At 42.3% G+C, this 12,513-nt stretch overlaps 1 protein-coding gene across 1 annotated transcript; it reads right to left on the bottom strand.

Moving 5' to 3' along the window:
• Positions 1 to 337: 337 nt before the first annotated feature.
• mylk4a (myosin light chain kinase family, member 4a) lies at positions 338 to 11,345 on the bottom strand. The gene is made up of 16 exons (XM_030115059.1): positions 10,595 to 11,345; positions 7,395 to 7,532; positions 6,940 to 7,036; positions 6,378 to 6,583; positions 6,097 to 6,335; positions 5,556 to 5,959; positions 4,655 to 4,760; positions 4,046 to 4,139; positions 3,597 to 3,706; positions 3,222 to 3,363; positions 3,038 to 3,108; positions 2,818 to 2,946; positions 2,585 to 2,737; positions 2,224 to 2,302; positions 1,910 to 1,964; positions 338 to 1,637 (listed from the first exon to the last, which is right to left on the bottom strand). Exons 1-15 carry the CDS (start codon positions 11,123 to 11,125, stop codon positions 1,911 to 1,913), a joined length of 2,553 nt encoding a protein of 850 aa, XP_029970919.1. The 5' UTR covers positions 11,126 to 11,345; the 3' UTR covers positions 338 to 1,637; position 1,910.
• Positions 11,346 to 12,513: the final 1,168 nt, after the last annotated feature.

Below are 12,513 nucleotides of genomic sequence, written 5' to 3'. Positions count from 1 at the left end.
TTCAATGAAATTGGTTAAATTCACAATTTAATGAATTAAATGAATAAGATTGAATCTATGTTAAAACATGAATTTAGTTTTAATGAAACTAACAGCAGAATGTCAAGAATGAGATCAAATCTTTAAAGATGAAAATAAAAAATATTCAAAATATATAGATATATAATTGATAAACTGGAAATAAATACTTGAAGATGTGCAAATCAATGAATTACGGAAACAAACAAAACTATATCAATACATAATTCTGACTAAATCCTCGAATAAAATCAATAATGAAATGAAGAAAAAATGTTCTTTTTTTTACTTCACAATGTCAGTTTAATTGGTGTGTGCACACTTCACAAATACATGCTGAATTTGTTAACACTCAGTGAAGACCTTTTCCCTTTCTGGCACTCAGTGTTTCAACAATCAACATACGATTCGTCATGAAGGTCAATTAAAACCACATTAATATAGCTCTGACAACATTTTAACAGCTAAGGCGACTTCAGTGAACCTTCACAGAAGGCATTAACCTAGAAAAAGCTTCTACGGTGCCATGGATATGCAGCCGGAGTGGCACTAAAGTGGCACGAGCGTACAGTACAGTTTAAAAAAAAAAGTTTTTTAAAAAAATTACTACTGAGTGTGCGAGTGAATGCAACAAATAAAGACATGCAGCAAAGAGTTAAAATACGCTGATAAGACATAAACTGTGTTGCTGACGTGTTTTCCCTTGAAATTTATTGTTGAAGGAAATGTGAGGAGATCCAACTGTCTAAGCCTTTCCTGAACTCAGTGTTTTGTTTTTGTAAAAAAAAAAAAGAAAAAGAAAACATTATAAAGTGCACATATATGACATTTTTTGACACTATCCTGTCCATTCACACAGTACATATCCGCAAAGCTGAAGCTCAACCGGTGTCTATTTACAAGCCAAAAACAGGGACATTTATAGCGTGGAGGAAATAAATGGAGCGCAGACAGTCACATTGACATGACGCTAATCCTGCAGAAGCCTTCATACAAACAGCAGCTGAGGTATATTTCTACAAAAAATAAAGCCTTGATCTATCAGCAGACAGGGTGTTAGGTTAGGAAAACACCAGGGTGAGTCCAAGTGAACGTGTGAACGTGAATGAAAGAGTGAATTGTGCTCATTGAACCTCGAAAAGTGCCACACACTTCATCTCGAGCATGTGACGATATGTGTCTACCGACGTGACTTTAGCACCGTTTTCAAATGCCAAGATGGAAACCAAAAAAAAAAAATATATAAAATAAAAACAGTTCAGTAAAACACCACCACAAAACTACAAACTCAACAGCTGTGTGAACATTTCCCTTTAGCACGGTAATACCTGAACATTCCTAACGCCACACTCTGCTAACGTTAAACACTGAGACGTTCTCACTATGTGATTTGATTTTTCGAGAATATATTGCGTATTGAGACTATCAAGCATGTTTCATTGATAAATGCCGTTCACATTAACACAACGCAGTGGATCTCATGTTGGCGAGAAGGTTTGTGGGCTCGACAGAGTTTCAGTCCATATTCCAGGTGCGTGCACGAGGATTCGGGTGGTTTGCATGGACGGAAGGGTTGGTCCAATTGGCCACAGATGGAGGCATCACATCAGTGTGGGAGTCTAGAAAGACACGTGCAGGTCACTCACAGCTGTCTGTGCACAACTTTTGAAGCATGGCTCCCCCTTGTGGATAACTTTAGTGAGACAACAGACATTCACTTCTCTGTAAATTTTTTTCCTGTTTCACAATTAATGGAGGCTTACTTGTCACAAAACTGGTAAATTAGATTTTCATGAATTAGAGTTAATGTTTTAATGCAGGAATCCACTGCAACACTGGATGTAAACATTAAGGAAAATGTAGAGAAAGGAAGAAACAACCTTGAACCCACCTCAACAATCGGTTGAGGGAACACACGATGATCGCCGTGATCTGCACATAGTTTTCTGTAAAATAAGCAAAAATAATAACTAACAATATCACAACAGCAATGCCAAATGACACAAGATGTCATTTTTGACAACATGAAATTTCTTTCTCATTTTGGTTTGAACCACGTGAATGAAGTATTTCCTCATTAAAAAAATACATGAATGTAATTAAAAGAAAAAAAAATAATTAAAAATTACTGAAAATTATTCTTTTTTTGGATATTAGGATGTAATAACTTTGTGAGGTTTGTCGTGCTCTGTGTGACACTCGTACCTTTGTGTAAAGACGGTGATGAAGGACTGCATCCGAGAGCCAGGGATGATTTAACGCTTCGCAGGCCCCCATTCTCCAACTGATGGGAAAACACAGCAGAGAGACCCTGATTTTACAGAGTTCTGTGGTGATGTGATGTGACGGGGCTCAGATGTTGGGAAAAAAAAAATCAGTTTTCTTCATTATTACTTTTTTAACTAATGTAGAGTAGCTCCTGCACCTGTTGCCTGGGACAAAGTTTGAGTTAAAAAGGCGTCAACATTCAGGATGGCTAAATGTGTAGTAACGATCTATTCGAATCATATTTTAGCACTCATCCTGAGTCATGAGGGATTGCCAGGTAGAAACAGGACAATGATACCTTCTGTTTACAAGAAGAAGTCTGGAGATGAAGTCTTTGGCTTCCTCAGACGTGTCGATAAACTCCTGCTCCTCGAAGTTCCACTGACAGGCCAAGATGTTGTTCAGAGTCTGGTTGTCGTCGTCTCCAAGGAAGGGACAGAGACCACTCAGACTAACGGGACAATCAGAGTGTCATTGCAATTGCAGTGTGTGTGTGTGTGTGTGTGTGTGTGTGAGAGTATCTTTACTTACAGCATGTAGGTAATCACGCCCAGGCTCCACATGTCTGTGTTGAACGACACATAGTCGTAGTTGATGACTTCAGGGGCCAGGAACTCCGGAGTGCCGAAGTTGACTTTGAGTTTCTCTCTGGGTTTATATCTTAGTGGGAAAATCATTTGAATTCATGTCAGAGATTTTTTTTTTTAATCCATGAAACTGCCTCAAAACAGAAACAAATATCACCACTTACATCCTGGCAAGACCAAAGTCAATGATCTTGATTTTGTTTGTGACTCTGCTCACACACAAAATGTTCTCTGGCTGAAATGTAACAACAACAGAACAAGACCGTTTAAAATCAGCCGAATAAATCATGAAGTTAATTGAATTCAGTTAGAATTTGAGGGGAAGTACATGCGTTTTCAAGTATTTACCTTTAGGTCGAGATGCAGGACGGACATTTTGTGCATGTGCTGCAGGCCCTCGCAGATCTGCCTGATGAACACCACAGCGTCCAGCTCCATCAGGGTGTAGTTTTCATCAATAATCCTGTCAAACAGCTCCCCTCCGCCAACACTGATGACAAAGCAAAAACACCAGCAGAATTATGAACATGTTCCTACAAAGCTGAATCATTTTGAATCAAACGCTTTCATTTATTTTCACATAATGAGCTAATTGAACTAAAAATGTAATAAATTCTTACTTTAATATTTAAAAAAAAAGACTCCACTCCGACAGATTTAACTAGAAAATGCTGCTATACAGAGATCAATACATGAGCTGAAAGGATAAAAGAGGGATCATACTATTCAAGTACAAGGATGATGTCATTCCTTGACTCATAAGCTGCATAGAGCTGGATCAGGTTGGCATGGTCCAGATTATTCATGACCTGGATCTCATTCTTCACCACCTCCTACCAAAAACAACAGGCGCAGACAAGTGCAGAAGCAGACCAACACACGCAAAGACACAGACACAGACACGCAAGTGTAGATAACACAGACAGACAGACAGACACCATGAGAAGTGTAAGCTGTTCTCTGCTGGGAGAAACAATGCATCTTCTCTTCTAGGTCAAGCATTTCTCACCTCGGTGAGAAGTATTCCCTCTGCTTCTGTTTCCTATGTGGCCTTTCAGTGCATTAGACTATGTGTAACCGTGCCCCCGTCTTTTTATAACTTGTGTCGCTGCACCACCTCTCAGAATAGGGACTAATTCGTCGCAGGCGCAGTGTTATGTTCGGGACTGTACCTTCTCTTTCTGACTGCGGGCTTTGATGATCTTCGCTGCCAGAGTGAGTCCCGAGGAGTTCTCCACACACTTGTGAACCTGGCCAAAGCGACCCCTTAAAACGGAGAAGCAGACAGAAGCCTTTGTAAGAAATTTCTGCGGCAGACGCCAACTCCGGGAACAGTTGTGAAACGAGACGCCGAGAGCGTTGTGTGTGTGTGTGTGTGTGTGTGTGTGTGTTTTCCCATGACAAATCAAAAAGTGATCTTCCATCAAACGGGAATGTTTTTGAAGAGTGTCGTGCCTAATCTGTTATTTCATTAAATCTGAGCCGGGCTGTGTCTCCTCTTTGAAGACTTGGATTAACACTTAGTGATTAGCTACCAGCTGGCACCCAGGATACAGTTTCACATACCAGTCAGTTCCAAAGTAAAAATAACTCCCGTGACTCTGGAGTTATGAACCGTCGGGGAAGGAAAAAAAAAAAAAAAAAAAAAAAAAGAGCCAGGAGGAGGTGGTGGGATGGTGGTTATGCAATGGTACGTTTGATTTTCTGCCAAAGCGAGAACGTTCCTCCTGCACTCTCTGATCAGTATGTCTCAGTTGGTTGTGCACTGATGAGGCGCTCACCCTCCGAGGACCTCCTGCCAGTTGATGGTGTAGAAGTTCCTGATCTGACTGGGCCTGGCCGACACGATGCGGTGATTGAAAGGAGCTGCCGGAGGAGACGTGGTGTCTGCGGTCGGAAGGGTCGACAGAAGAAGAGCGGAGACGTGATCTGGGTTAATAAGTTAACTGGAACGTGAGAACGCAAGAGCCTCGGTGATAATCAGCCACGCTGGAGGTACCGAGGCGGTGCACGGCTGCCGTGGTCAAATTAACACGTCGTGCACTAACATGCTGCATAAACATCAACTACAGACACAGTCGCCTGAATAGAGTTCAGTTGAAATCAGGAAGTGAATCAGTCATCAACGCAGTGTGTCACAGCTCTGGAAAGTCATCTAACAGAAAAAAATGTACAGTGTAAGCTATTGCATCTGTTGCTTTCATAATTCATTCGACGTGTTGCGTGTATTTTTGAGAAGATATCAAAAGTTAAAAAAAGTCATAGGTAGGCTCCACACTAATGTTAAGTAAGTGAATGTAACAAATCTAATCTTGACATATTATTATGGTAAAATAAGCTACCATGACATAATACAAATATAACTGGTGTAATAGTTGCAGGTTGTATATAAAGATATACCATGACTTTCAATGTAAAACACAGGCAGGAATGTTGTCCTAAAGTTCCCAAAAGCAGTTAACTTTTGATTTAAAGCCCAATTTTGAGCAGAAATGATCAAATTAAAGTCTTCTGTATAGCACAAAGCGCGTGAGACGAATCAGTGTCTCACTACCAGTACTTGAAAAGCATGACTGTGATTTTAATTATTGTTTATATTCCATTCAGTTTGTTCTAGCCATTCTAATGTTGAAATAGTATTTATCACAAAATATAGGCTGAAATTTCAAATTCGTGACTCACCGATGTAGTACCGCTCAGCACCGTCGTCTTCGTCCTTCTCGGCGTTATTTTCGGCGCTGTTTTCCTTCCTCTCCCCCTCAACCCTCTGTTTAAGGTTCAACTTGAATTCTACTCCGTCAGCCTTGAAGACAGCCCAACCCTCAGACTCGAGCTTCTGCTCATCATCTTCGTCGTCTTGTCTCTTCTCCTCCTCCTCCTCCTCCTCCTCCTCCTCCTCCCGCTGCTCTTCCTCTCTCTCTTTCTCCACCTCTTTGTCTTCTGCCTTCGCCACCAGGCTCTGTGTGTGATCCTCCACCACAAAGTGTTCCTCCGTCACAAAGGATTTGCTATTTGCGCTGGTGGCCTCTGGTATGTGGTCGTTTTCATCTTTCGGAGAAGCGGTGGCATTTTCTGTTGTTTCTATCCTGCAGGAAGTTAGTGGTTCAAGCATTTAGCCGCAGTTCCTTGGTCAGTTTCATTCAAAATTGAACCCACATTCAGATCAGATGATTTATCCCCAATCCATATTCATCATAACAAAATAAACCCACTCAACGGTTACCTGTCACAATGTTTATGCTCTTCGTACCTTGGAGCAGGTGTTTCCTTCTCAGGCAGCTCTGAAGCTTTAGCTTTTTCTTCAGCAACAGCAGGTGACGTTCGCACTTCCTGTTTCTCCGCTTGGACTTTAAGCTTTTCTTCGTCTCTCTGCTTCTCTTCGTCCTTGGAGTCAATCTCTGGAACTGCTGCCTTTTTCTCCTCCACCTTTTCTCCAACAGCCTCTTCCACCTCCTCGTCTTCCTCCTCCACCTCTTCCTCCTCCTCCTCCTCCTCTTCCTCACTAATCACCTCAGCCTCCTCCTGCTTCTTAATTGGACGATCCAGCAGACTGGAGGTGGAGGCGTCAGGCTGTTGATCTTTCGGGGACTCGCCGGCCTCCAGGCCTAAGCGGCCGGGGCCGAGCTGCTGGCCCGATTTCTCGGCGTTCTCCCGGTTAAGTTTCTGCACCTCTTCAAGAAGCAGCGCCTGCTTCTTCAAGGGGATATTATCTGACGGAAAATTCCAAAACAATTCAAGTCAGTGTCACAAAACATCTCAAACACTCTCCGCAGCTTTCCTGTGAATGTTCAAGACACATAAACATTGAATGTGTTTCTGTGAAACGTTGTAACACGAGGCTGGCAAATATTTCACACTGACTTTCTGATCTTGGTTTCTGTGTCAAACTATAAATGCCCGCAGGCTACGGATACATGTAAGACTATATCATCCCCATACAGTGAGATGTCCCTCATATAGAGGACACGTTAGTGTGTTTACAGTCGCTGCGGCTGTGTCTCTGATTATTTACACGTCCAATAAGACACAGGTGTCGGTAGAGGCGACGACATGTTGATCTCAGCACCTGATGTATCTGGAGGCTTCATCTTCTTTTGAGCTTTCTGACCCTTTGGGCTCAAAACAGGCTTATCTGTCCCATCTTTGCCTTTGTGGTCTTTTAGCTGCAAAACACAAAATTAAATCAGTCAAAGCAGAAAACCTTTAACGTCTGTTGATGTCTCATAACCCGAAAGAAATTATGTTTGTTATCTAAAATACACAATTTAGCTGACTGAATGTTAAAATATAATATTGTTATAATCTTTTTTTCATTTCTTAATTACTTTGGCTTGCTTATAAATGCTTCTAATTTATAAAATAATATGTTGAGAAGAAAATCAACCTTTAGAGCACAAAACATCCAAAGCAAGCCACAAACATAAAGCCACAAATGCAAAAGCACATTTAGAATGTAAATTAAATCAGTGATTTCAAAATCCCTGTTTGAATAGAAAAAAACTAAAAACACAGTAGACCTACAAAGTATCCACATTTGCGAGAGGCGAGGAAATGCTTTGGTCCACGGAGCTTTATCTTGTGAGAAGGCTGCGGAGTACGGGACTCACATGCAGGACTTATCTCCTGTTTCCCTTTACTGGTTTTGTTAGAGGTAGTTTTCTATTAAACAAAACAAAACAAAAAAGACAAGATGGCAGTGCTTAGTAGGGTTACATGAAGGCAGAGAGAATGAAAAAAACAACAACATGACACATGAATAATTGCAAATAAACAGGAACAAACATAAAGAAGACGATGAGAGAGATGATGGAGGTCAGACTCACATCCGATGCACAAATATCAAGACAATGAAACGACGCTGACACTTCAGTAACGTACCTTCTGAGTCACATATGAAACACAGATTAGAAAAAGCTGTTAAATAACAATTTGATGAAATGAAACACAAGTAGTGGAAAATAACAAAACACAAGCGACTCGTCCTCTCCTTCCAGCGTACATATTAGCACATTTATTGCGTATCTCCATGCGCAGACTGGCTCGTATAAAAGCATGCCTTTGATTTTTTTTTTTTTTTTTTTTTTTTTTTTTCTGTTGGCTGACGGATGGACGGCAGCAGGGCGGTGAATTTATAGCTTATCGCTTGTCCCACTCAGTGGTGGAATGCAATGCTGACCCCGAGCGGAAAATATTACAAGCGACTGCAGGCTGTTGTTCAAATTTCTCAGCTAAGGAAACGCACTAAACACTCTCTGTTCAGGCAGGCATGGAAAAAAAAAAAAAAAAACTCTCTCCCGAACCTCTGCTGTCTCACATTTGTTTTTGTGATCGCCGTCGTGAGGTAAACAGCAGGAGGGATATTTCAAGTGCAGTGACAGCAGCAGAGGCGGACCCTCTGATTAGAAACTTGGGGGAGTGCGTGTGCTGTCGGAGGCCGGCGGCGGCAGCGGTTGCTTGTAAAATATCTCACACTTCTGGAGGTGAAGGAAGATGGAGCTGCCATCTGACGAGCGCTGTGACGACAACGGAAATTCCCTGAAACGTGAGTCACACCAGAGCCATCCGACTCTTCATCAATCATCAGGGGTCACTGTGGCCATTAAACTGTGATACAAACCTCTGACTGATTTTAAATCAATAAGTTTAAAGCTAAATGTTCTGCACTGTGTGCTGTTACGTAAGTATTTTCCCAAGTGTGCGATAACGCCCTGGGATGACTTCACAATCGGCCGCTGCCTGTAGGTCACACAAGAGGAGCGATACAACCTCTGCAGCTATGCAGCAGATAGGAGAGTGGAGATATGTGGAAGTGCAAATGATGTCTCCGAGGCCAAGCAGCAGAAAGTGACCTTTCAATGGAGTGGAGCGATCAGATGGGGGGAAAAAAAGTCCAGATTTGGTTTGGTTTGGAGGCAACTTTAGTATCGCAGCAAGTTCTTATCAGTCTGAAAGACAAATAAAATTCAAAGTTTGGCTGCTATGTCCAGTCTGAGCAAAAACAAAACATGTCCACCTAAAGGTGCAGATACATTGGTATGTATAGTGTAGCAGTGAGTTCCAGTATATATACTTTTTGTGCTTTAGTGTCTGTTAGTAATGTCATTGAATGTTTGATAGTTGTAATAATTACATGAAATCCAAAAATCATCCTTGGAATTAATGGTCAGAGACAAGGAAAGATTTAAATAGATCTGTAACTTCACTTTCAAGATAATACTGCTATTTCCTAATCCTGCAGCTGCAGCATGGGTTTAAATAGACAGTTTTTAAGTATGCTTTGTGTTTGTATTGCCATTCGCAACACTGAAACGCACTGTCATCAGTTTGTTTGATTGGATTCACACTCAACAATAAAACTAAAATGATATTTGACATATATATGAGCCAACAGTTAATATTTTAGTTATTCTAAACTATCACTCATCAATATTAATAGTTGGCTGAACTTAAATATATTTTCTTCCCTGCTTTGCAGTAAGAAAAAGTCTTGACTAAAAAAAAAAATCTGCAGCTCAGCACATTCACACACATTCATGATTTAATTTTTAAATAACTGACGAAAGCCAAGTGGACGCAGCCATATGTTGATTATCACATAATGCTGACTTTTATAGATTTATGAGCATGTAGAAGCATTCCTGGAAAATCTGTATGCGGTGTTAAATGCGGACATTTTACAGAAGTCGTAAATCAAGATCTTTTGACAGCCGTGAACTCCCCAAAAAGTTTTACGAAGAGCTATTTTGCACTGTGTGTTATCTGTAAAGAATCCCATGACCCAAACTTCAGACAATGCCTATTTTACAGCTGTAGGAAACTATAAATGAAACACAGTGCGCCCCAGCTGGCACATAACTGACCTGGACTCAAGCTGAGGCTAGCGATGCTTACTTTACAGATCCACAGAAATGTGAGTTGCTCGGAGTAACAGACAGCAAATGAGAAACGGGGCAGAAAGACTAACTCGTCATAACCTGTTGACACAGGATTCCTGGTAAGCAGAAGGGGTTAAGTCCTCTTGGACTATAAACGCTTGCACCCCGGGCCAAAAACAGCTTTCCTAAAGCAGCAGGCCACTTTGAACCAGGCATTTCATTTCTGGCCCTCACAGTGGCCCCGCGACGGGGTCCTGCAGCGAGTGTCAGGCTGAGGGCGCCGCGGAGGACTCAACACAGGTGGAAATCCAAACGCTAAGAGTTAAATAGAGACTTCATAAAGCTGCATGTGGTGAGAACCAGCATACGTGATATTAAAAAAAAAAAAAAAAAAGAAAAAGGTGTTCTTATCATTACTAGCATTCTGTCAATCATCAGCTGGCAGATTTATACATGTGAGGACCAGAACCCCTCTCAATAACCGACTCCATCTTTTCGGGAATTCAACACGCAAGCCAAGAAACATTCATACGCTCGCTGGAAAGTGGTCAGCTCTGCTGCTATGATCGTTTTCACATGTTCTGCCAACGTCAACAAGATCCCACCAAGATCTCAGAAATCAAGGTCAGCGGAGTTACCCAGACAATATCGCGACTTGTTCGTCGTGATGGATGGCTTGTGATGGCTGGCGTGTTTTAAGACCTAAACTGGCAAACCAACAAGCCACAAAACCATACCAGTAATAAAAAAGGGATTTATTATATTTCAGGTAGGCAGAGTTTATGCCAAAACATACTGTATAGCGGGTCTGTGTGGACCGTACTGTAGGCATATGGCCTGTCTCACCTTGTCAAGCTTCTTGGTTACAGTATCTGAGGATGATTTCCTCCTGATAGCTTGCTTTCCTTTGTGGTCTTTGAGTTTGGAGCCCTTCCGAGCGGCAGGACTTTTGAACATCAGCTCCACCACCCTGGAGGTCTTCACCGTCTTCCCGATGAAGCCGATGACCTGCTGCATGCTGAGCACCAGCTTCTCCATCCCCTCCAGCTTCTGAGCCTGCTGCTCGGTCCGCAGGTTCACCGCCGACATGACGGTGCTCATCTCCCGGCAGATCTCCGTCACCTCTCGCCCCACTGCCTGGGTGTGATTCATCATCCTGGGCGGGAGGTGGATCTCCTCTTTGTCCACCTTCAAATTCTCCATGTCCTTTTCAATGTCGTCGATGTCCTGAGACATGCCGTCGAGTCGGTTGAGGACCTTCTGTTGAATGTTGATGAGTTTGTCCATCTTGCTGCTCAGGGATTCGATGCGATTTTGCATGAGGTCAAAGCCCACGCTCTTCCCATCGTCCACCGAGTTTATCACCAAGGCGCTCATGGCTTCCACGGATCGGAAAAAGTCACGTTAAGACACCAACTTGAAACAACGGTTGGACCGATAATGTCCTCGACTCAGACAAAAATACTTTCTCAAAAATCGTAGCCAGCTCTACAGAACAAAAACAAACTGGAAGCAAAAAAGACAAAAAAGAAATTCCCCAAAAATGTTCTTGTTAAAAAAAACACAAACAAAAAAGTCACCTGAATGGAAATCTAAAACTTTCTGAAGCTGTTTTGTTAAAGCTTGTGTTTCAGTCAGACTTGATTCCTGGTGCCTGCTCCGCTCCTCCAGCAGTGGTATTAGGAATGGAGTGGGCCGCTGTCCCTAAATGTAAAGGCACAGCCTACGTCAGCAGAGGTCAAGTGCTTCTGGGTGGGGGCTTGGCAGTGCCGGAGCGACGGGACATTTGAGAGCCTTCAAGTGTAAAACCCAGCACAGTCACTCTCCTGGTGGGTGTCAGTCCGGTCACCGTTTGAGAGTTTCTCCTTCTAGAAGTTTGACACAATGCTCAATGATTGATATGAATTTTAAAGTTTGATAATTAACAATGGCATTAATCAAAATCTTGCATCAGGACATTTTTAAACAAACAGAATAGATTCCCAAAGAAAAATGTATTTATTTATTTATTTATTTAGAACGTGACTTTCAAATTATCTCTGCACAAATTGTCCTAATTTAAAAAGTCCAGCTGATCATGGCATTGAACGGTCTGAAGGACGCTGCGGCTTGGGTTATGTGGCACCGACGCATTTGTCTGTGTACTATCATGAATGAAAGCCATGTTGCAATGCGAATTCACTCATCTCTTGAGTGCCTGTAATTTCCACTCAGTGTTTCGGGGGGGGCGAAGGGGGGGGAACGTGAAGAAGCCTGGCTAAAACAACCTACAGTAAGACGTCCAGGCCTCCTGAAAGAGGAGACGAGTGACTCGGGTGATTTATACAATGACTGCTCACTGACCAAAACATCCAGCGATAACCTCCCTAAAGAGAGGAAGGGATCAAGTTTTAACTGAGCGCTTGTAATTTGACCGTAATTAACATTCCCTTTAAATAAGAATATATTTGATTTATTCTCAGAAGCAGATTTGCGTTCAGGAGAACCAACAAACCTATAATTAAGTGGAGCTGCTGTTGCTTGATCAAACTGTCTGCTTGTTTTGCCGGCTCATTTTGCACGTATAAATTCTGTAGATAATAAAAATGAGGAAGGGTCTGGTCGGGCTGCGCGGACTGCAGAACGGGCCGCGATGACCCGAGACAAACTCACGTCTTGCTAAAGCCCGAACTCATGAGCTCAAGACACCGTGAAGAGATGTGAATTTGGCGAGGCGGTAACAGGAGTCAAGTGGGGGTCAGGTGAGGCGAGGGAAGCACTTTACC

This window comes from Salarias fasciatus, chromosome 18 (genome assembly GCF_902148845.1).
Source record: "Salarias fasciatus chromosome 18, fSalaFa1.1, whole genome shotgun sequence".
NCBI lineage: Eukaryota > Metazoa > Chordata > Actinopteri > Blenniiformes > Blenniidae > Salarias > Salarias fasciatus.
This window is presented reverse-complemented; position numbering and strand designations above follow the sequence as displayed.